A 24,178-nucleotide genomic window follows, 5' to 3' on the forward strand; every position below is an offset into this window, starting at 1 on the left:
GGTTACCACACAAAATTGGTTACGTGGTTATGATTGTGATATTGAAGAAGACGTCCTTGAAATTGGTAAAGAGGTGATAGATGAAAGTTTTGCATCTAATTAGAAAGGTATGGATGTTGCTATTTTACTGATGCTTAATTTATATTGTGTTGCTTAATTCAAGCTTTCTTGTTTTTTTTTTTTGTGAGAAAAGTGTAGCTTCATTTCTTACACTAATGATAAGTATAGGGTGCTGCTACTGCTGACTGCTTCTTCTCCTTACTGATGTTCTGCTAACTTGTTGTGTTGCTGACTTGCTGTTCTGCTGTTGTTCTTCCATTCTGCTGCTGCTCTTCTTCCATTTTGCTGTTGTGCTGCTCTTCTTCCATTCTGTTGTTCTGCTGCTCTTCTTCCATCGCTGCAGTTCTGCCATTCTGCTGCTGCAGTCTGCAGTGTTGCTGATCTGCCATTCTGCTGCAGACTGTGGTGCTGGTGTTAATCTTGTTATGCTAAAAACTTGTACAATTCTGTTGTTAAAACTTGTTTGTATGGATTGGTTGGTTTGATTTTGTTACTTTGTTGTTAAAAATTGTTTAATTATGTGTATGGATTGGATTGGTTTGTTTTGGTTTTGTTAAGTTGAAACTTGTTGAATTAGAAGTTTTATAACTTGTTAATGCTATTAATCCTATTATGCTACTGGAATACTGCTATGTTGATGAATAAGGCCCAAAAGGCCAAAAAATTATAGGTTATTGCCCAAAAAACCAAAATTGCAGATTATTCCCCAAAAACCAAATTAAAGTCAATACTCACGGATTAGCTAACGAAGTGCTATTTCTAAGGGAATTTAGTATTAACTAAGTTACTAAGATATATACAATTAATATGATAAGTATATGGTCTCTAGAAAAATTGATAAGTATGGAATATATGCTAAATATATTCTAAGATTTCTAATACTTAATCCATATAATTACATAAAAAAGTGCACCAAAAAAAAAATTATTATTACATACAAAAAAAGCTTGTAAACGGTTCGATTTATAAGCGGTTTGGTTCATAAACGGTTCAGTTTATAAGCAATTCGGTTCATAAACGGTTCGGTTCATAAACGGTTCGGTTTATAAGCAGTTCGGTTTACAATCAGTTCGGTTTTTAAATGGTTCGGTGCAAACGGGTAGCAGTTTGCTAACAGTTCGGTGTAAGCGGTTTTTATGCCAGTTCAAACGGTTTCGGGTTGGAATCGGTTTCGGGTTAGATACGGTTCGGTTCTTTTTCGGTTCGGTTTTCTTTCAGTTCGGTTTATATTTGGTTCGGTTTGTTAACATGTTCGGTTCTTAAACGGTTTAACATTACTCGGATTGGTTCGGTTTCGGGTTTACTAAAATGCGGTTCGGGTCGGTTTTCGGTTTCAAAGAAACGGTTTTTAATCGGTTCGGTTCTCATTTGGGTCGGTTGGATTCGGGCAGTTAAACGGTTTCGGTTTGAAATTTGACAGCACTAAGCATGCGGAAATATCTTAGAAATTGCTCAAAAGTTAAAATTAAAGAGGGTTTCTTAGCTCTTTCATAAAAATTAGGGGGGTCCGTTTGGTTTTCGATTTGGACGCCCCTAATAAAAATTGTGCTTCAGTACAGTAATGTTTTTTAAACTTTTTCCTACTAGACATTTAATTCCATGTGAAATTTCAACAATCAGAGATTCAAAATTGCAAGGAAAGAGAGGGGTGGTACCGTGGTAGTGTGGTACTGGACCAACTGGTACATGAAAGATCACTTTCATGTTTCCAATTTCCATTAATTCCAACTGTACCAATGTCCCCAATAATCATGCCCAGCGACTCAGCGAGTAAATAATTAATTCAAGTTACCTGCCTATATAATGCTATCTAAGCTAGTTAGTTGTGTAGTTCACTAACATTGCCCAGAAATTTCGGCGAAGCGTCTTAAAAACAGAGAAACAGAGATTTCCCCTCTTAAAAACTCTTTTATAATCCTTCAACAAGTCCTTGGAGCTTTCATTCACAAACCACAATATCAGCTTCTAATCACTGCCCTTTCTTATTTCCATTCCCCTGCCTTTACGTGAATTGAACCAAACATTCTCGTAACTTGATTTTTGTTTCCTTTAAACTTCTCCAATAATTCACCCCTCCAAAAAAAAAAAAAATGGCAGATACTATAACGACTGCAGTAGCTGATCTTGCTGTGAAGAAAATGGTTAGCAAAGGTTTTGAAGTAATGAATTATGTAATGGACCTCGACTCTGAGCTGAAAGATCTTGAGAATACAAGGACTCTCGTTGAAGCTGCACTCCTTGATTCAGATTCATTGTCAGAGCATCACAGCAGCCACACTGAAAAAGACACGCTGGAGAAGCTCAGTTGTCAGCTTGATAGGTTGCTTGACTTGTTTGATGCAAGAGCTTCTAGAGAATTGCAGAAACAAGTCATGAGTGGAGGTAACTTCGCTAAAGAGCTACGGTCCTTCTTCTCTGCATCAAATCAGCTTGTTGCACGATTTAAAGATGCTCGAAAAGTTGCTGATATTAAGAAGAAACTGAATTCCATTGCAATAGACCATGCTATGATTGGTCGCATTTGCAGCTTGCCAACTCAAGAGAGAAGTATACAAACTGCACAGTCGTCTCATGTTGTTTCCAATTTGGTTGTTGGAAGGAACAGAGAAAAGGACGAGATTGTAAGCATATTGTTTGAGGAATCCGCGGTGGTGGCTTCGCAGACCCTCTCTGTTGCCTCCATTGTCGGGATTGGTGGAATAGGGAAAACAACAATGGCTTGGTATGCGTACAATGATGAGAGGATGAAGCGCTGTTTTGATGTTAAATTCTGGGTTTCAGCAACTCAGGATTTTGATATTGAAAAGGTGCTGGTGGAGATGATAACAGCATGTGGTGCAGGGGAATTGCCTCACAAACTGTGCACCGTGGATCAATTGTATCATCACTTTCGACGAGCAATTAGTGGCAAGAAATTTCTGCTTGTTCTCGATAACATTTGGGATCATGTTAGTCTGAGGCAGAAATGGGTTGATCTGAGAGACCTGTTATCAGCGCATTCGGCTGGTGGGAGTCGGGTTCTTATCACTACACGTGATCAAAAAGTTGCCAGAATTATGGGCACCGTCAACCCTTACGTGCTTGGGGATTTAGTAGAAGATGACTCTTGGCTTCTCTTTCAAAAGATTGCTTTTACACAATGGCAGGAGCCAGGTGTAGAAGCAATTGGGAAGGAGATCGCTGAAATGTGTCCAAAAGTGCCCCTTGTTATTCGAAGTATAGGAGGCCTCTTAGCAGGGAAACATACGGTTCAGCAATGGCAGGCCTTTAGAAATGATCAGCTTGCTAATTTTGCTTCCTATGGGCGTGACATTATGCATACGCTTAAATTTAGCTACGACCAATTGGATGCCAGATTGAAGCTTTGTGTTACTTACTGCATCTTGTTCCCAAAGGCAACTTATTTCGAAGTTGGTGAACTGATCCATTATTGGATTGCTTTGGGATATGTTAAGCCACAGTATAGTAATCAAAGCTTGGAGGAAGCAGGGCAAGAATATCTAATCAACTTGATTAATTGTGGGTTTTTTACGTGTCATGGGTTTCTTGAATGGGAGGATATGCTTGTCCACAGAATAGTTATGCACGATGTAATGTATGAGCTTGTTCTCTCAATAGCTGGGTTCAAGTACAAGGTGGCAGATTCAAACACGTATGAAATTGACAAAAGGGTTCGTCATCTGTCTTTCTGGAGATTGATGAAGAGCTCAAATTGGCAAATGCCTTCTTCATTACCCAAAATCAAACACCTACAATCATTCATCATAGGCATTCCTACGAGTGCTTTTGCTTCTAGCAATTTTTCCATAATTGATAAATTAATATCAACATATGAAGGTTTAAAAGTACTAGACCTACAAGAGATGTGGATAGAGAAATTGCCAGAATCCGTAGGTGAATTAATCCGCTTGCGGTATCTAAATTTGTCTAGAGCTCAAATAGTGAAACTCCCAAATTCAATCACACGTCTAGTGAATTTACAATCGCTCTACTTGAAACATTGTTTTTCCCTTGAGGAGTTGCCGAGGGACATGAGCAAGTTGCTGAATCTGAGACACCTTTTGTTAGTCGGAAGTACGAGGTTGAGGCATATGCCCATGGGATTGGGGAATTTGACAAATCTTACAATTTTGGATGTGTTTATAGTGGGTGAACAGACTGAATCAGAGGTTAATATTATTATGGGAAGATTATCAGATCTAAGTCGGCTAAACAATCTAAGAGGAGAATTGCATATTGAGGTGCGTAGGGAGTCAAAGTATATACTGTCATCTGAGATCAGTGAAGTAAACTTGGAGATGAAAGAGAGCCTCCTATATCTGATTATAAGTTTCAAGAATGGTACAAAAGAGGATGAGAGGGTGTTAGAATGTCTCCAGCCCCCTTCTAATCTAGAAGCCCTCAAAATAAATGGGTATGGAGGGGAGAGGTTACCAGGTTGGATGGAGGATCATCAATTGGAGGGTCACCTTCCTAATTTGGAAGAACTTACTTTTAAATATTTTAAAGCATGTAAGAACCTGTGCTCCTTAGGAAGGCTCCCTTGTCTGGAAATTCTAAAACTTGAAAACTTAGATGAAGTGGAGTATATGGACGACAACACCAGCATCGTGGATGAGTTGCCCCCAGCTTCCTTATTTCCAAGCCTTCATAAATTCACAATAAAAGGAATGCCAAAATTGAAGGGATGGTGGAGGATGCTATCAAGTAATGAGCAAGATTCAAGGGGGGATCTCCAGGTTCAACAACATCTTGTTAAGTGGAAGCCTCCATTTCCTAAATTAGCATTGCTACAAGTGGACAATGTGGAATTGGCGATTACAATTACAAGGCAGCTGCACTCAGGGTGCTTCACTTCTCTTAAACGTCTCTGTATTGAAAATTATGACATTGGTGAGCAACCTCATCAGCAACAAGAAGCGCCTACCCTCCAAAATAAGTATTTATTCTTTCCCAACTTGAAGTTTCTAAATCTATGGCAGGTGAACGAGGTTGAGATTCTTTCAGAAAGCTTTCGATTATATTCCACCCTGGAAAGAATAACAATAAGTAAAGGTAAAAAGCTTAAGGCAATACCAGAATGGATTGACAACCTCACCTCCCTAAAAGCACTTTTTTTATTAAGATGCCCAAGATTGGAATCACTGCCGCAGCAGATAGCAAACCTCCCAAACTTGGACACACTTCGAATTCATACATGCCCCATACTTTGGGAGAGGTGCCAGAGTCCAAATGGAGAATACTGGCCCCTAATTCAACATATTCCTCATCTATACATAGATGAATAGTTTTCATTGTAATAGCTTCCCAACTCAGCTTTCAATTATTTTCTAATTTTCTTTTCAACCCCAACCCCCTTATTCCTTGTGTTTTTCTAATTAGGAATTCTTGTTACCATGTATGATAATTATCAAATATAGAAATTAATTGTAATGTTTTTTCATACTTCAAATCTTAATTTCACTTCTTTAACAAAAAAAGTGCAATTTGTACACATAGATGGACACAAAACACCAGTATGGATGAAAAGAGTGATTGAAAGACCAAGCTGAGTGAGGTTGCAAGTGGGACAAATTTACCAATAATAGGAAATGAAGAGTATGATCAGTGTGTTAGCCTTTTGGCTTTTGTACACTTACGAATACATTAAAAAAACAGGGTCTTATAGAGTATTTACCGTTGACGTATATTATATTAAGCAATCAGTTTCTCCCTTATACTCAATGACTCAAATGAGCTTCTCCCTATTTCTATATAACCTATTACGTACGAAAATACGACTGACCACTTTAGTATCCGACTAAATACTTGAGGCTAAAATTTATTCATACTTTGGGTTAGTCTCGTGCGATGCACAGTTTTAATAATAAAAAATTTACTTATAAGCGGTAATATAAATGTTTTAAGCAAAACATAATAAATCGTGATCCCTTTCATTAGATTAATTGAGCTAAAATGATGGATATGATGTTAAATATGCTAATTAACTTTATAGCTATAATAAAATAATAAAAATATTAGCATTCGTATTTGATTCATTATAAAAAAAATTGAAAAATTAATAAAAAGTGGAAAATCCAAACTCTACAATCACTATTAAAATGCATGGGATTGTTTTTACAAAAATTTGTGTATGTGGGGAAAAAAATGTGAAAAAGATCAACGGTTAATTTTTACTCCATAGGAATAGATTGTGTATTTAGTCAATTTAGTCATAAAAGGTTTTAGAAAAAATATAATTAACCAAAGAAAAAAAAAAAAGAATAATGTCAATTATAGTTTTGGAGGGAAATATTTTCTTAAATAAAGTTGCCACGTGGATAGTTATGATGTCAGCGGTAAGATTTATTTCTTTCATAGAATTTTATGTGTAAGATTTATTCTTTAATGAGTAGAACTAGCTTAAGGTCCCGTGCTATGCACGAATTTACCAAATTTTATAAAAATATTGTACTTCTTATTTCAATATATACAATTTTTTAATAAATTTTTTCTCTTTATTAAAAGTATCACAAGGTTAATATTCATTAAAAAATACTTCGTAGTAATTAAACTTTAGGTTGTACATATCTGTATGATATACATACTGTGTACAAATTTATATTATAAATTATGCATATCTTTTTTAATAATATATAATATTTTGCTTAAATTTTTTATAAGTTGTTGCAAAAATGTTTTGTTGAATTTGGGAGGGAAAGATTACGTTATATAAAATATATGGAAGATTTGAATAGTAATTAACTTGAATGTATACATATAATGGTAAAGTAGGAAAGAAAATATTATAGTGAATTAAAAATTTACAAAAATAATTTTACAAAAAGGTAAATAAAAAAAGGCGGGATATTATTTAACCAGTGACACGTGTTATTTTTTCTTCGACTTTAGTATATAGTTATTATTGATTTTATTCAGGAAAAAAAAAGAAAAAAAAAAGAAGAACTAAGGACACACTTTGAGATGATACGTGTCATTGATGGCATGTCTTTTAGTATATAGTTATTGATTGATTGATACATATATATAACGTGTTTTTCGTGTAATCGCTTGTTAAAAAACGGAGTAATCACTAATTCACTATAACACTGACAGAAGAACCCTTATTATACTAGAATAACCCCTTATTATACTTACTTAGTATATGCCCATGGGTTTGGGAAATTTGACAAATCTTACAACTCTGGATAAGTTTATAGTGGATGAACAGACTGAATCAGAGGTTAATATTATTATGGGAAGATTGTCAGATCTAAATAAGCTAAACAATCTAATAAGAGAATTGTATATTGAGGTGCGTAGGGAGTCAAAGTATATAATGTCATCTAAGATCAGCGAGTAAACTTGGAGATGAAAGAGAGCCTCCGAGATCTGATCGATTATAAGTTTCAAATATGGTACAAAAGAGGATGAGAGGGTGTTAGAATGTCTCCAGCCCCCTTCTAATCTAGAAGCCCTCGAAATAACTGGGTATGGAGGGGAGAGGTTACCAGGTTGGATGGTAGATCATCAGTTAGAGAGACACCTTCCTAAATTGGTTGAAATTAATACTATAGATTGTAAAGCATGCAAATATATGTGCTCCTTTGGAAAGCTCCCTCATCTGAAAATTCTACATCTTAAGTATTTAGATGATGTGGAGTATATGGAAGACAACACCAGCACTAGTAGCGAAAGTGCTACCAATGTTGTGGACGAGTTGCCCTCATCTTCCTTATTCCCCAGCCTTGAAAGGCTCGCAATTATAGGGATGCCATAATTGAAGGGATGGTGAAGGATGATATTAGGTAATGAGCAATATTCAAGAGGGGATCTCCAAGTTCAACAACAGCAAGCACAACATCAACATCTTGTTAAGTGGAAGCCTCCATTCCTCGAATGTAATCCCCCGTATATTTAAATATTTCGAAAATTTAACAAGAATAATCCAACCTTTGCTCCATTCTCTCAAAATAATCCTACCTTTAGATTATTCGGGAATAATTCAACCTTTATTAACCATTTTCTCCTAACAAGCCCTCGTGACCGGTTACCTAGAGATCAGGTAAATTTTTTTTTTCCTTTTTTTTTCCTCTTGTTCTTTCTTCCTTCTACCTCCTTACTGACATCAATGGCTGGATGCAGCCCCAACCATCAACAATGACTTCCCCTCTCTCTCCTCCGCTCTCTTCAATGTCTTTCCACCTTCAAACACAACAAACCCATCGTCGTCTTCCTTCGATCCCACAATCACAACCAACCCCCTCTCCAAATTCTCCTCCGACCACCATACAATACTGCTACCCACCCCGTCACCTCCCAATTTGGCTGAAAACCACCTCAAAAGCCCAAAACCCCAACCAATTGCAATACTAGTAAAACCCAAACCCCTACAATTTTAAATTTTTTTTACACGAAAGTGAAAAAATCCTAAATTGAAATCTGGGTTTATTTTAGAACTATTTGTTGATTTTTTTTTATTGATTGATTGAACAAAGTGGGTGATTGCTTGTTGGAGTAGTTTCATTATTGTTGGTGCTGGGAAGTTTATGTTAGTGAATTATGTTGGTTGGTGATGCAAGGAAAAATGGATGTGGATCGGTGGTGCAAGGAAGTGCCATTGGTAGTGGTGGTGCGTGCTCTATGCTCATGGTAATGGTCGGTGCAGGATTTGGCGAGGTGGTGTGGGTGATGTATTGGTGACTTGATTGTTGGGTGGGGTTGGTCACAGTGATGGCCGTGGTTGTGGTTGTGGGTGGATTATGTTGGTTGATAATGGTGGGAGTAGTTTTTGTTTTTTCCTTATCTGGGTGGAGGAAGTACAGCATGGTGGATGTTAATAGTGACCATGGAAGTGGCGATGGTGGATGGGGTTAATGGTGGCCATGAAAGGTGACAGGAGATATGGGAACAAGAAGGAGAAAGAAGAAAGGAGTTTTTTTTTTAATTAATAGAATTAAAAGATTAAAATTAAAAATTTAACCAATACGGAGCTGACACGTGGATTGGCAGCCGGTTGGATGGTTAGGGTGACCTGTTAAGGTTGCTAGGAGAAAATGGGTAATAAAGGTTGGATTATTCCCGAATAATCCAAAAGTAGGATTATTTTGAGAGGATGGAGCAAAGGTTGGATTATTCTTGTTAAATTTTCCTATATATTTTATAAATGAAATTTTATTTTATTTATAATGTTTATTTGTATTTTTCCAGAATTTAATTTTCAATTATAATTTGGGTCAAAAATTATTTTAGGCTAAATTATTTTATGAACCTATATCCTACAATCCATTATTATAAAAACAAAGTCTAACCCATTTGCTTATTTAATTGGCCCATTATTTTCATGAGGCCCAATTCTATCCTACAATTCTCTACTATAAGGCTATAAAATATCCCATAAATCCCCAAATTTTTCCCCCACACAAAAGGTTAGTCTTATTTTCTTCCTCCTTTACTTCTTATTATTTTCATAAAGCTTATGTAATTGATTTTTGGGTTTTGGTTTTTATTGCTTGAAATTAGTTTATTTAGTATCAAAATCATGTTTTTGATGTTTTAAATTAATAATTTCAGATTATAATTGTTGTTTTAATTTTCAAATTTTGTAATTTAAAACCTAGGGTTTTAATTTAGTTAAATTGGGATTTTAGGGTTCTAATGATCAATTAATTTGGGGCTTTTGTTCCTATTGAATTTCTAATGATTAATTAAGCATAAATTTTTTTTTTCAGTTTTTCGTAATCAACTTTAATCTCTGTTCTTAATTTTTTTTTAATCACGTTTAGATTCTAACTCGTCTGATTTTTTTTAAAAAAATAGTGTTTTTCATGTGTAAACGACGTTTTAATCAAAATTCACTACCAAAGGTAGCGAGCACCACCCTCTCGTGGCCAAATTCAGCCTTTAAATATGGTTTTCGGACAGTTTTGATTTTTAACGAAGGTTTAATGTTTAAAATAAATTTTTAGATTATTAAAGTTTTAATCTTGGGTTTAAATTGTATTGATTTCATGTGTTTCACGTCTCTAATTTTATTAAACAAAGGTTGTGGTTATTTTATGATTATAATGTCTGAAACTTTAAAGTTTAATTGCAAGAATAAATTTTCAGATTTTTAGTTATTGTTTTTGGAGTCTTTAATTACATTGAATTGAGGAATTTTTGGGTTTAGAGTCTACTAACTTTCTATATAATGTATGGTGATAAAGATTTCTATAACTTCAAGGTTTCATGTGGAAAATAAATTTTCATATTTTTATAAAGCTCTAAACTAGCTGTAATTTCATGAATAAGTATGTATTTTAAGGTTTTTATGAAGGAAACATAAAGAACTATATATAAGCTTTTGATTTTAATTAAAGGGAAGGTTTTAAAGAGTTGTTTAATTGAATTTTGAAGGTTTTAAAGTAAGTTAGTATTGCTGTAAATTTAATTGCTTGGGTATGGATTGGACTATTGTTGTTTGGTTTAGGAGAGGAATTCGTAGAAGGTGATTTCTAGTTCCTAAAGTGGCCAACCAACTCGTTTACTCAAGGTACGTACAAGGATACGAAAACTTTGACTCTAGAAGCATGTTTAAGGACTTGGAAGACTTAGAATCATGTTAGGAAACTTGTGGATTGGTTGGAATTGTATGGTAGTAAGTTTGATTGGTGAATAATGTGATGATTGGTTTTGTTTCATGTATGAGAATTGCGTATTAATTTATCTTGTAAGTATTATTTATGTATTAACTTGCAAGATGAGCTTAGAGGCAAAGGTACGTGAATATGTGGAATGAATTATTTTACTACTCGTTCATGATTATTGAAGTGGAATGAGTAACGGGAGAATTAAAGTCTCATAAGACGAGGTTGAGGATTGAGGTGCCTTATGCACTTAAGGTGTTTATACACCGAGGTAGTTAAAGGATTCTACACTAAATATTGTTTTTCACTAATAAATCAAGAATTGAATTGGAAAATTGGAATTACTAAAATGATTAATGTTTGATTGGTTGTATTATTTTGCATTAGAGTCATCACCATGTTTAAACTGGTAAATCACGTAAAGTGCAAGAAGGATGAGCAATAAAACTCTGGATTTGTGCACATCTGGAGTATTGACAATCAGGGGTTGGGGTTCACGGGGTATTAGCCGTGTACTTTCTAGAGGTCGTCTGATCTACGAGTCTCTTGTTTACAAATGCTTTTTAAAAGTATAAGGTGTTAGATGAGATCTCATACTAGCTATGGTCACGGAGTCGCACCCGTCTGTCATTGGATGTTTATTGATGTTTCCGAAAGGAGGCATGGGGTTTTTCTTTTATTGATGTTCCGAAATGGAGCATGGGGAGACAACCTTGTCTATTGCTTAATCCAATCAATAAATGAAATGAAATGAAATGAAATGAAATGAATTATTGTTAGTAATTAGTGAAGTCTTAGTAATGTTAACAGTTGAGGCGTGTGTTTGAGTCACGAATTAAATTGTTTGTGCTGATTGATTTTTAGTAGCATGCTAGGGACTCTTTGATATATTTCGTAGCTTGTATGTACTTAGCGTTGCTGATTGCATGCTTTTGTGTGTCTTATTCTTGGTCATGGCCTTCGCCCTTCAATGACCCTGTAATGATCCAATTTTTACACTTGTAATATTGGGGAGCAGACTAATCACAAGTTTTTACACAATCAGAACTTGCATCAAGGTGGTGGGATTTTGAGTGGAGTGTTGGATATTTTCACAGTTTATTGCAACTCTTAAGTTGGATTTATTTTAACTTTGATTTGATTTATTTACTACTTTTATTTGGGTTTGAATAAAGGCCGTAATAGTTCCAGCTTGTAAGACTAAATTTGGTTTTGATTATTGGTTTTGGAAACTTATTTATATCTGAGTTAGTTTTTCCGCTGCTAAACTCTAAACTAGCCTTAACGTTTGAACACGTGGCGGTAGCACGTCAGTAATCCTCTTGCAAATTGATAAAGGTATTTACAGGTTTTTAAGAGAGAATTATTGGGGTGTTACACCGAATTAATATTCCTAGAACTGGACAATGAGGAATTGGCGATTACAACTGCAAGGCAGTACTCAATTGTCTTCACTTCGCTTATAAATCTAGAAATTTTCTATGGTAAGCAACCTCGTCAGCAACAAGAAGACTGAACTGAACTGAACTGAACTGATTGGAGCTGAAGTGAACTGAATTAAACTGAATTAAAATTAAGCAGAACAGAACAGGCCCTTAGCCTATTCTTTCCCAACTTAGAGAATTTGTCTCAATGGGTTTTGGATGAGTTTGAGATAGTTCCGGAAAGTCTTAAAGGATTATCATCGAGGGATGCCTAGTTAAACTATTTTATTGATTTAATTTGTCAATTTATTTCGCTAACTCAGCATTTGGAGTTAGATCGTGATGAGTCAGCTCGCACATGGACACGTAGGTAAGCGATTTGTAAACGCCGCTTATTTCCTCCATTGAAGCTACCACCGACACTTATTTCCTCCATTAAAGCTACCACCGACAACACTTCAATTCATCATCATGTCCACTGACACCACTATCTTCCTCCGTTAAATAGTCCACCGACGCCACCACCTCCGGCGGCTTCGCCGTTGAATTAAACGAAAACCCTAGGAATTAAAGGTGAAATTAAGGGCTTGGTTAACCCCAAAGGGTAGGGGTAACCAAGAACATGGTGTTAGTGAATAGTGGGTGGAGATCTGGTGGAGAGAGAAAGGTGGAGGTGGTCATTTTATGCAGCTGCCATTGATGAATAAAGGTAAGAAGCTTTAAGGAGAGAGGATGAAGAAGGAAAAGTGGTTTAAAAGAAGGAAATGGGTTACTCCGTCTAATGACGTGTACCGCGAAGTCAGCCGAAACGTGGGCATTTTAACATATCACACAGCTAAAATGACCAAGTGATCCCCATTTTTAATGATAAAAATACCAAAAGTACCCCTAGATTAACGTTTTAAAACAATCAAAGAGATTAACAAGAAATTTCCCATTACCTTCCCTGAAATATTTGCAAATTTTTTATTGTGAAAAACTTAAGGCAATACCAGAGTGGATTGACACCCTCACCTCCCTCAAAACACTTCAATTGGAAAATTTCCCAAGATTGGAATCACTGCCACAACAAATAGCAAACCTCCTAAACTTGAAATCACTTGAAATTAATAGATGCCCCATACTTAGGGAGAGGTGCCAGAGTCCAAATGGCCCCTAATTCAACATATTCATCTATTAATATTCTAGTATTGAGAGACAAGAGGAGAGCCACCTCAAAAGCTAGCTTAAGGGGAGGAGAGCCCATTGTCCTATATAAACCCCACATCAATCCCCTATATGACCGATGTGGGACTCAAGTCCCATACTTTGCAATGGACAGTCCTATAACAACTACTTTTCCAACTCAACTTTCAATTTTTTTTTTAATTTCATTTTGGTATCACGAAATATATTTAAAAAAAAAAGCAATTGCATAATTGCTATGTATAATGTATATTTCATACTCGTACTCTTAAATATTGCTCCAAATCTCAAATTTTCATTTTTAACAAATAAAAAGTACAATTTGTATACATGAGTGAGACTAAGCACAAGTATGGATGAAAAGAGAGGTTGAAAGAATAAAGTGAGATTGCAAGTGGGTAAATTTACTAATAAAACTATGAGAGGGCATCCATTTTAGGATAGAGAGAATATAGCTAAAAATGGATGCCCTCTCATAGAGAGAGTTCAAGCACACCATAGCTAACAAAGAGAGTACTAACAAAGAGATGAAGCTATGGTGTGCTTGAACTTTACGTGGTTCCATGTCCACACAAAATTATTGGTTATAAGAAGTAGAAAGCTATAAGGCATCTATGTCACCATATTTGCATGTGCCCCTAAAGTAAAAAAGTAATCATGACACTAAAGACATCATTGCATGCAAGACTATATGCATCATCATGACCCTAAAGTCATTATGAAATGCAAGACATGACTAATCTATAAGGCATCATCATGACACTAAAGTCATCATGACATGCATGACTTAGACTAGTCATCACATGTATGACATGTCGTTTCCACTTCGATCCAGTCGTAATCGAACCCTGATTACGAGTCACACATTAACAATTCTCCACCTTGACTCGTAATCCTTCACACTACCTCATAACAAGTAATAACTAACTTGTCTCCGAAACATAAATAGTAACATACCTTCCCCTAACAAGCCATCACAAGCTTACATCGAACATTTAGAGAGACCAACTAAGTCCACACACAAAGTGAATTTAGTTGTTGGCAAAGGCTTTGTTAACATGTCCGCGAGATTCTCCTCGGTACCAAGCTTCTTCAAGAGTAACTCTTTCTTTGCAATCGCATCTCGAACGAAGTTGTACTTAACATCAATACGCTTGGTTCTTTTGTAAAATGTGTTTTGGTTCTTGGCCAAGTGAATTGCACTTTGGCTATCACCAAACGTAGACACCAAGCTTGAATATATATGAACTAAGCTCACCCACTAGACCCTTGAGCCACTTTGCTTCCTTGAATGCCTCGGTATTGACCATGAACTCGGCTTCCATAGTTGAAAGATCTACAACATCTTGTAGCGAAGATTGCCAACTCACGGCCGTACCACCTAAAGTAAAAACATAATCGGATGTAGATTTCCGATCATCCAAGTCTCCTCCATAATTCGAATCACAAAAGCCAACAAGTCCGTTTGCATCTCTTCCAAACTCAAGGCAAAATTTTGAGGTTCCCTTCAAGTACAACCTCAACAACCACTTCACAGCTTCCCAATGGACCTTCCCTGGTCTTGACATATACCGGCTCACCATGCTCGCTGCATGAGCTATATCCGGTCTTGAACATACCATGGCATACATCACACTTCCAACCGCACATGTGTAAGGAATGTAAGCCATATCTTTCTCTTCTTCTTTGGATTGAGGACAAAGCTCCTTTGAGAGCTTAAAGTGATAACCCAATGGAGTGGACACGGGTTTTGCATGCATCATGGAGAAGCGTTCAAGCACCTTCTCTATGTATCTTCTTTGACTAAGATACAACACACCCGCACTCCTTTCACGAATAATCTCCATACCAAGAATCTTCTTTGCTTCATCAAGATCTTTCATATCAAACTCACTAGACAATAACCTTTTCAAGTTGTTAACCTCAATCATATTATTGCAAGCCACCAACATATCATCTACATATAAGAGTAAGTGTAGACATCTACTTTTGGTCCCCTGTCCCAACCGGAAGTGCTATGACGATAAATAAAATCATCTTTGTGTTGGATTGACGCGAAGAATACTTATGGATTGTTGATTAAGGCATAAAACACATAAAACAACTAGCTTAACCCAATACAAAATGAATCAAAGCTAACTAAAACTAAGATCGATCAGTAATTAGGCTTAATCCCGAGATTAAACCTAATTTTTTGACGGATTTAGAGGTGACTAGGTTAAAATCTGATGTTGCCGCAAGAAAAACCGCGCCCAACTCAAGGAGTCACGCTAGCCTGGCACGCGCAACCCACAAGGTTGCGCGTGACGTCCAGCGCAACCTCCAGTGATGCGCTCGTGGAAGATTCAGAATTTTATAAAAATGCTGAATTAAATCTTACCATAAAGCCACACGCAAGACCATTGGTTGCACTGCCCTCAGCAGCGCAACTCAATTCACTGCTTGCGCACAGCAGGCGCACGCGACCTTTTGAGATGCGCGCGCCACCTGTTGCGACAGAATGTCCAAACCCCTAAACTCATCCATTCCCTATAAATAGGGGTGCAATACGAAGCTTTGAACACATAGAAATTAAACTCGAAAGTCAGCGGAAACCTTGTGATCTTATGCACTAATCATTTCCCCTTGTCCTTAATTAACACTCACCCCTTTAATCATTTGTTCTTACGGTGGAGGTTCCCGAACAAGAAAGAGTCCATAAGTGTTCTAAACGAAGATCTAGTAAGGAAAAGTGGTAAAATCCCGAGCACTTAGATAAACCACTTTTTCTTTTCTTGTTTAAACAACTTTTAATCGATTAATTAGTGTTGTTTGATTACTTTAAATAAAATCTAATTAATTGATTTGACATAGTATTCTTTCGTTAAACAAGACTAGAATAGGACAAATTAATTTATTGTTTTATCACTTAAGCCAAGGCGAATCTTGTTTATTTTATTCCTTCACGAATTTGAATTAAATAAGAATAACGACATTCATTACAATGTAATCTTTTTGCGATTAATGTGTGTAAATAAAATCAACTAACTTAGTTTTAGGTATCACGTTGCATATATTGTTTGGTGATGAGATTGTGAAAAAGGAAGAGTTAGTAGATGCCGCACTAGGGCTAGAATAGCAATTCCTCCTTAAAAGGAACGTTATTTTAGTACCCTCACTCCCGAACTCATTTCTAGTACATGTAGACCAATTTGGGCATGGTTAAACTTGGGATTCATGCTAAATATCCCTTGAACTCTACTTGGGAGAAAGACATGAACGAGGTTTATGATTTTTCCTAAAACTCATTAGCGACTCCTTACTAGTTTCTTACAAAAAAGCATAATGATAGGATCAACTCTAATTCAAGGTCCCCCAAACAGTCAAGAATTCAAATCCTAACACGCCTTAAAACAGTGTAAAGTCCTAAGCTTTTAAAGGGCCATGGGCATAGAAGAGAAGGATCCCCAACGACGGGCACACCCTCCTCACAGTAAGTAGATAAAGGAACCACCTTCAAGTTCTTTTAAGTAAACATAACTATCAAAAGAACTCCTTCACTACAAGAAAACAGCTAAATTCGGACTGAAAAATTCCGTCGGAAACATTGAAAAATCCGTTGGAAAAAGGGCTTCCGACGGAATTCCGTTAAAATAGGTCTGTCACAAAACCCCTCGTAGGAAACTAGACGTTTTCCGAGGGAAATTCCGTCGGAAGCCACAATTCCGACGGAATATGTTCAGTCGGAGATGGATTTGAATTTAAACAGGAGTCCGTCGCAATTTTCCGACAAAATATTTTCCGTCGTAAAAGCCTCCCTTCCGATGGAATTTTTCGTCGGAAAATCCCCCCTTCCGACGGAAAATTCCGTCGTAAATTGTCCGTTTCCGACGGAATTTCCCGTAGGAAGGGTTGATATTCTGACGAAAATTTTCGTCGAAAGTGGGGGACATTACGACGAACAATTCCGTCGGAATAGGAGAAGATTTCGAAGAAAAATTCCGTCGGAAAGTAAGTGCTTACGACGGTTTTTTTAGTCGGAATTAGCCCTGTTCATTTAACAAATTAAACGATATAATTTGGATTTCGTCACCTATATATCCTGCACCTAATTTAAGATAAATTTGAATTTATGATTTAATTACGAAAATATTTTTATATATTTATTTATAATAATGTATACATTGTGTGCAACTATACAACATAATCTAAATCTAAATACATGTACATACTATATACACAAATTCTAAGCTACAGCCAGAGTACCTTGCCCTGCACCGCCGCTACCCGGGTCATTCGTGGGGTCTCGACGCTGAAGTGGAATGTTGGAACATGGGTCGTTGCTGGAGAATCGACGCATCATCTCTTCATACCTCTCTTGGTTTCTCCTTTCTATTTCGGCCAATCGAGTCTCCATCTTGACTTCCATTTCACTCCGCATAGCTTGCACCCTCTCCTCCAACCTCTGCTCCACCCTCTGGTCCATCTGATCCTGCATCTGGGAAAGAAAGGAAGGTGTGTACTGCTGGGAAGACTTGGAACCCTTCCTGTTGCCATAATACAGCTCTGCACCTTGGCCAAGTCCCTTCACACTACCCATCTTATTGCGACCACCTACAGTTTCCCGGTACAACTCATTTGGACTCTTCCAAATCCCTTGGGTGCTTTCTTCTTCAACTTTATTCTGGTAGGCCTCCTACAAGATACACATATGAAAAGGTGCACACAGATGTAAGTTAAAATCAGCTTTCTGAACAAAATACAACCAATTGAGGCCTATACGACCTATTCTTTGCCCATTATCTACATTTCTAACCAAATGAACCATTTCTTTCTGATAACATGGCTATTATAGGTAATTTTAGGTGTAAAAGCCTTGAAATCACAAAAAAAAAAACCAACTCCCTAAGTTTTGGGAACGAATTGGACCCAAATAGAACCAACTGAGGCCTATATGACCTATTCTTTGCCTATTTTCTACATTTCTTACCAAATGAACCATTTCTTTATCATAACATGTCTATTATAGGTAGTTTTAGATGTACATGCCTTGAAATCACATAAAAAACCAACTCCCCAAGCTTTGGGAACAATTTGGACCCAAATTCAACCAACTGAGGCCTATATGACCTATTCTTTGCCTATTTTCTACATTTCTTACCAAATGAACCATTTCTTTCTCATAACATGTCTATTATAGGTAGTTTTATATGTACATGCCTTGAAATCACAAAAAAAAAACCCAACTCCCTAAGTTTTGGGAACGAATTGGACCCAAATTCAACCAACTGAGTTTTATATGACCTATTCTTTGCCTATTTTCTTCATTTCTAACCAAATGAAGCATTTCTTTCTCATAACATGCATATTATAGGTAGTTTTAGGTGGAAATTCCTTGAAAACACAAAAACAACCAACTCCCCAAGCTTTGGGAACGATTTGGACCAAAATTCAACCAATAGACTCCTATATGACCTGCTATTTGCCTATTTTCTTCTTTTCTAACCAAATGAATCATTTCTTTGTTATAACATGTATATTATAGGTATTTTTAGATGTAAATGCCTTGAAATCACATAAAAAAACTAACTCCCCAAGCTTTGGGAACGATTTGGACCCAAATTCAACCAACTGAGGCTTATATGACCTATTCTTTGCCTATTTTCTATATTTCTTACCAAATGAACCATTTCATTCTCATAACATGCATATTATAGGTATTTTTAGATGTACATGCCTTGAAATCACAAAAAAAAACCAACTCCCTAAGTTTTGGGAACGAATTGGACCCAAATTCAACCAACTGAGGCCTATATGACCTATTCTTTGCCTATTTTCTTCATTTCTAACCAAATGAAGCATTTCTTTATAATAACATGCATATTATAGGTATTTTAGGTGGACATGCCTTGAAATCACAAGAACAACCAACTCCCCAAGCTTTGGGAACGATTTGGATCAAAATTCAACCAATAGACCCCTATATGACCTATTATTTGCCTATTTTCTTCATTTCTAACCAAATGAAACATTTATTTCTCACAACATGCATATTATATGTAGTTTTAGGTGGAAATGCCTTGAAATCACAAAAACAACCAACTCCCCAAGCTTTGGGAACGAATTGGACCCAAATTCAACTAACTGAGGCTTATATGACCTATTCTTTGCCTATTTTCTTCATTTCTAACAAAATGAAGCATTTCTTTCTCATAACATGCATATTATAGGTAGTTTTAGGAAGACATACTTTGAAATCACAAAAATAACCAACTCCCCAAGCTTTGTGAACGATTTGGACCCAAATTCAACTAATAGACCCCTATATGACCTATTATTTGCCTATTTTCTTCATTTCTTACCAAATGAAGCATTTCTTTCTCGTAACATGCATTTCATAGGTATTTTTAGGTGGACATGCCTTGAATTCACAAAAACAAAACAACTCCCTAAGTTTTGGCCTCATTTGACACACGACCGCTATCCTCCTTGAACAACTCTGGAATTTAAACTTCGTCCACTGTGGAGTCCACGTCGGCATTCATATTTCGACCGAGATCTCGTGTTTTAGTGTCAACCATCGCCTGAAAGTAGTTACTGCAGAATTTTGTTATCTCTTCGGTGAGATAAGCATTGCAAATGGATCCTTCAACTCGAGCCTTGTTTCCAATTTTTCGTTTCAAATGATTGAGGAACCTGCAATCATAGTTATGTAAATGTATAAACACGAAATCACATTGAATCTGATGTAAGAAATAGGATGTGCATGGGTCTTTGATTTACCTTTCGATACATCCATCTATATCGAACAGGACCACATAACTTCCCCTCATATGGCAAATTAATAGGTAAATGCTCCATGGAGTTAAAGAATGCACACTACTAGAAATAGGCCAATTTACGACGGACCAGTTCCGACGGACATGAAATCCGTCGGAAAGTTCCGACGGAATTAATATCTGTCGGAAATTTACGACGGATTTCCTATGGAGTACAAATCCGTTGGAATTTATGGGTTTTCCGACGGAATATTCCGTCGGAAACTCAATCTTTCGACGGAAATGAAAGTCGTCGGAAGTAAATTCCCTTGGAATAATAGTCTTCCGACGGAATATTCCGTCGGAAAGTTTGTTTTCCTACGGAATTTGAATCCGTCGGAATTTTCCTACGGAATGTTCCCTCAAAAGACTATTATATTCCGACGGATTTTTATCCGTAGGAAAATTTCCGACGAAAAAATCCGTCGGAATTGTCTACTATATAAAAAAAAATTCCAGAAATTTCGAAGCTTACCCTAATACCCAAACCGCCTATCCTCTCATCTTCTCCCTTTCTCTCTCCTCCTTCCTCTTCTCTTCCTCTTCTTCTCTGATCTCCTCCTCCTCCTTCTCTAACTTCTCCTTCCCCTCGTCCCTTCCTCCTTCCCCTTTCTCCTTCCTCGCCCCTTTTCTCCTTCTCCTTTCTCCTTCCTCGCCCCTTCTCCTTCGTCTACGATTTAATGGTTTTTTTGGTCAAATTTGACCATTAAAAGTGTAAATCTAGACTTTTTATGGTCAAATTTGGCCTTAATAAACCAAACTCGAACTCAATTTAATGTTTTTGTGTTTGTAATTTTTTTTTTTTTTTTTGTACGAATTCATTGATTTTTTTTTACGTTTTTCCGGGAGGGTTAGGGTTTTGGTTGGGTGGGGTGGTGGTGGGGTAGATCGGTTTGTGGGTGTGATGGTGGGTGGGTGGTTTAAGTGGTTGTGAGGTGGTGGCTGGTGGTGGGGGTAGATCGGTTTAAGGTGGTTATGGGGTGTTTTGTAGATCTGGTGGTTTCGGGTTTTTGGTTGATGGTGGTAGGTTGTTGTGGGGTGGTGCGGGTTGTGGGGTAGTCTGGTGGGGGTGGTTAGGGGGACTGTACGAGTTAGGGGGTGGGGTGGGCGTGGTGTGGTGGGTAAGGGGGTAGTCTGGTGGGGGTGGTTAGGGGGACTGTACGGGTTAGGGGGTGGGGTGGGCGTTGGTGTGGTGGGTAAGGGGGTAGTCTGTTGTGGTGGTTAGGGGGACTGTACGGGTTAGGGGTGGGGTGGGCGTTGGTGTGGTGGGTAAGGGGGTAGTCTGTTGTGGTGGTTAAGGGGACTGTACGGGTTAGAGGGTGGGGTGGGCGTCAGTGTGGGTGGGTAGGGGGGTAGTCAGGGGGGCAGGGGGTGGGGTGGGCTAGTGGGTGGGTAAAGGGGTAGTCAGGGGGTGGGGTGGGCGTTGGTGTGGTGGGTAAGGGGTAGTCTGGTGGCGCTGGTGTGGGTGTGGGTGGGGGTGGTTTGGGCAAGTGAGGTTTTTTTTTTTATTTTTTGTTTTTTATTTTTCCGACGGAATTTTCCGTCGGAATATCCCACCTCCGACGGACAATTCCGTCGGAACACCTCCACCACTTGTGACGGATTTTCACTGAAAGTCAACAAAAGCGCCGACAGAACAAAATCCGTCGGAAAGGTCTATTCCGACGGAATTTCCGACGGAATATCGCAAATTTCCTACAAAAGCTCTTCCGACAATGCTTTCCGACGGATTTTTTCCGTCGTTATTTGACTGTTTTCTAGTAGTGGCAGGGGGGGAGACCTTATCAAGCTTGCACAAGATCTCAGCTATGTTTTTCTCCAATCACTCCATGTCACTAACTGATGTTGTATAGCAACACAAATCGCGAAAGAATTGGCTGATCTCTGTTATTGCATTCCAAATATGGCAAGGGAGCAATTCCCTCAGAGCAGTAGGCAACAACCTCTCTATAAACACGTGACAATCATGGCTTTTCATTCCGTATAGCTTACATGCTTGCATATCTACGCATCTGCTCAAATTGGAGGCGTAACCATCGGGAAATCACAGCTGTTTAACCCACTCACACAAAACTTTTCTCTGAGCCTTGTCAAGAGTGAATGGATCCCTTGGCATGAACTTTTTTCCTCTATCATCCTCCTGAAGATGAAGATGTGGCCGTTTACAATATTTGGCAATGTCATTTCGAGCGGATGGCGTGTCACACGTATGCTTTTTCACATCCATTACAGTGTGAATTAACTGATAAAAGAAGTCCTTTTCAATGTGCATGACATCTAAGTTGTGACGAATAAGCAGATGCTTCCAATATGAAAGCTCCCATAGTATGCTTTGCTTGTACCACCCCTTCTTTTCTTTTTTGAGGCGTTGAAGTGACTCGGGCCCATCTGTAGCCTTCGGAAGGTCTTTCACACATTCCCACAGCTCCTCTCCTAACATAATGTGTGGAGGTGCACCCTTTTCGACTTTGTTTTTGCAGAATGCAGTTCTACTATTCCGAAAAGGATGATATGTCGAAAAGAACTGGCGGTGGCAATCAAACCAAGAAACCTTACAACCATGTTCGAGCCAAAATGCTTTGCTTTTCTCCATGCAATATGGACAAGCTTTCTTACCAGATGTGGCCCAACCGGACAACATACCATAAGCCAGGAAGTCACTAACGGTCCATAGGATGGCTGCTCGAAGATTGAAATTCTGTTTCATGGAAATATTATACGTATGCGCGCCAACTTCCCATAACTGTTTCAACTCCTCTATCAACGGTTGCATGTACACATCCAAGTTTCCCTTAGGGTTTTTAGGACTAGGAACGAGCAAAGAAAGGAACATAAATTATCTTTTCATACACATTGAGGGAGGCAGGTTGTAAGGGGTCAAAATGACAGGCCAGCAAGAATATTGTCCACCAAACTTGCCACGAGGAGCAAAACCATCTGTACACAAGCCAAGCCGAACATTACGAGGCTCGGAGGCAGACTCTGGAAAGCAACTATCGAGGTGTTTCCAAGCTTCACTATCACTAGGGTGTGCCATTGTGCCTTGAATTCGAGGATTTTTCGAATGCCATGTCATTTCCTCCGAAATGTTCTTGGTTGTAAAGAGCCTTTGCAACCTGGGTGTGATCGGGAAATAAAACAAAACGTTCAAAGGCACTAGGCTACCCTTGGAAGTCTCCTTGTATCGGTCGCTGCCACACGCCCTACATGTAGACAGCTGAGGGGGCTTCACTCAGGGGGCTTCACTTCACTTAAACGTCTTGATATTAACATTGGTGAGCAACCTCATCAGCAACAAGAAGCGCCTACCCTCCAAAATAAGTATTTATTCTTTCCTAACTTGCAGTTTCTAAATCTACAAGAGGTGAACGAGGTTGAGATTCTTTCAGAAAGCTTTCGATTATTATCCACCCTGTAACGCATAACAATATTTAGATGTAGAAAGCTTAAGGCAATACCAGAATGGATTGACAGCCTCACCTCCCTAAAAGAACTTCATTTGTTCGAGTTACCAAGATTAGAATCACTGCCGCAACAAATAGCAAACCACCCAAACTAGAAATTACTTCAAATTCATACATGCCCCATACTTTGGGAGAGGTGCCAGAGGCCAAATGGAGAATACTGGCCCTTAATTCAACATATTCCTGATCTACGCATAAATTAATAGTTTTCATTGTAATAGCTTCCTCACTCAGCTTTCAATTATTTTCTAATTTTCCTTTCTACCCCAACCCCAACATGTAAGATAATTATCAAATATAGAAATTAATTGTAATGTTTTTTCATACTTCAAATCTTAATTTCACTTTTTTAACAAACAAGTGCAATTTGTACACATATATGGACACAACACACAAGTATGGATGAAAAGAGTGATTGAAAGACCAAGCTGAATGAGGTTGCAAGTGGGACAAATTTACCAATAATAGTATAGAAGGGTATCCATTTTTAATTATTAGAAGCAATGTTCTAGGAAATGAAGAGTATGATCAGTGTGTTAGCCTTTTGGCTTTTGTACACTTACGAATACATTAAAAAAACAGGGTCTTATAGAGTATTTACCGTTGACGTATATTATATTAAGCAATCAGTTTCTCCCTTA

The 24,178-nt window shown here is 37.7% G+C and overlaps 1 protein-coding gene across 1 annotated transcript; it reads left to right on the forward strand.

Moving 5' to 3' along the window:
• The first annotated feature begins 2,150 nt into the window (after positions 1-2,150).
• Positions 2,151-5,348, forward strand: LOC110726345 (disease resistance protein RGA2-like). Its single transcript, XM_021905815.1, has one exon. The coding sequence runs from the start codon at positions 2,151-2,153 to the stop codon at positions 5,346-5,348; it is 3,198 nt and encodes a 1,065-aa protein (XP_021761507.1).
• The last annotated feature ends 18,830 nt before the right edge of the window (positions 5,349-24,178 follow it).

This window comes from Chenopodium quinoa, unplaced genomic scaffold (assembly GCF_001683475.1).
Source record: "Chenopodium quinoa cultivar QQ74 unplaced genomic scaffold, ASM168347v1, whole genome shotgun sequence".
Taxonomy (NCBI): domain Eukaryota; kingdom Viridiplantae; phylum Streptophyta; class Magnoliopsida; order Caryophyllales; family Amaranthaceae; genus Chenopodium; species Chenopodium quinoa.

Coding starts and splice junctions, on each gene's coding strand:
- LOC110726345 (XM_021905815.1), top strand. CDS start 2,151: ATGGCAGATACTATAACGACTGCAGTAGCTGATCTTGCTGTGAAGAAA.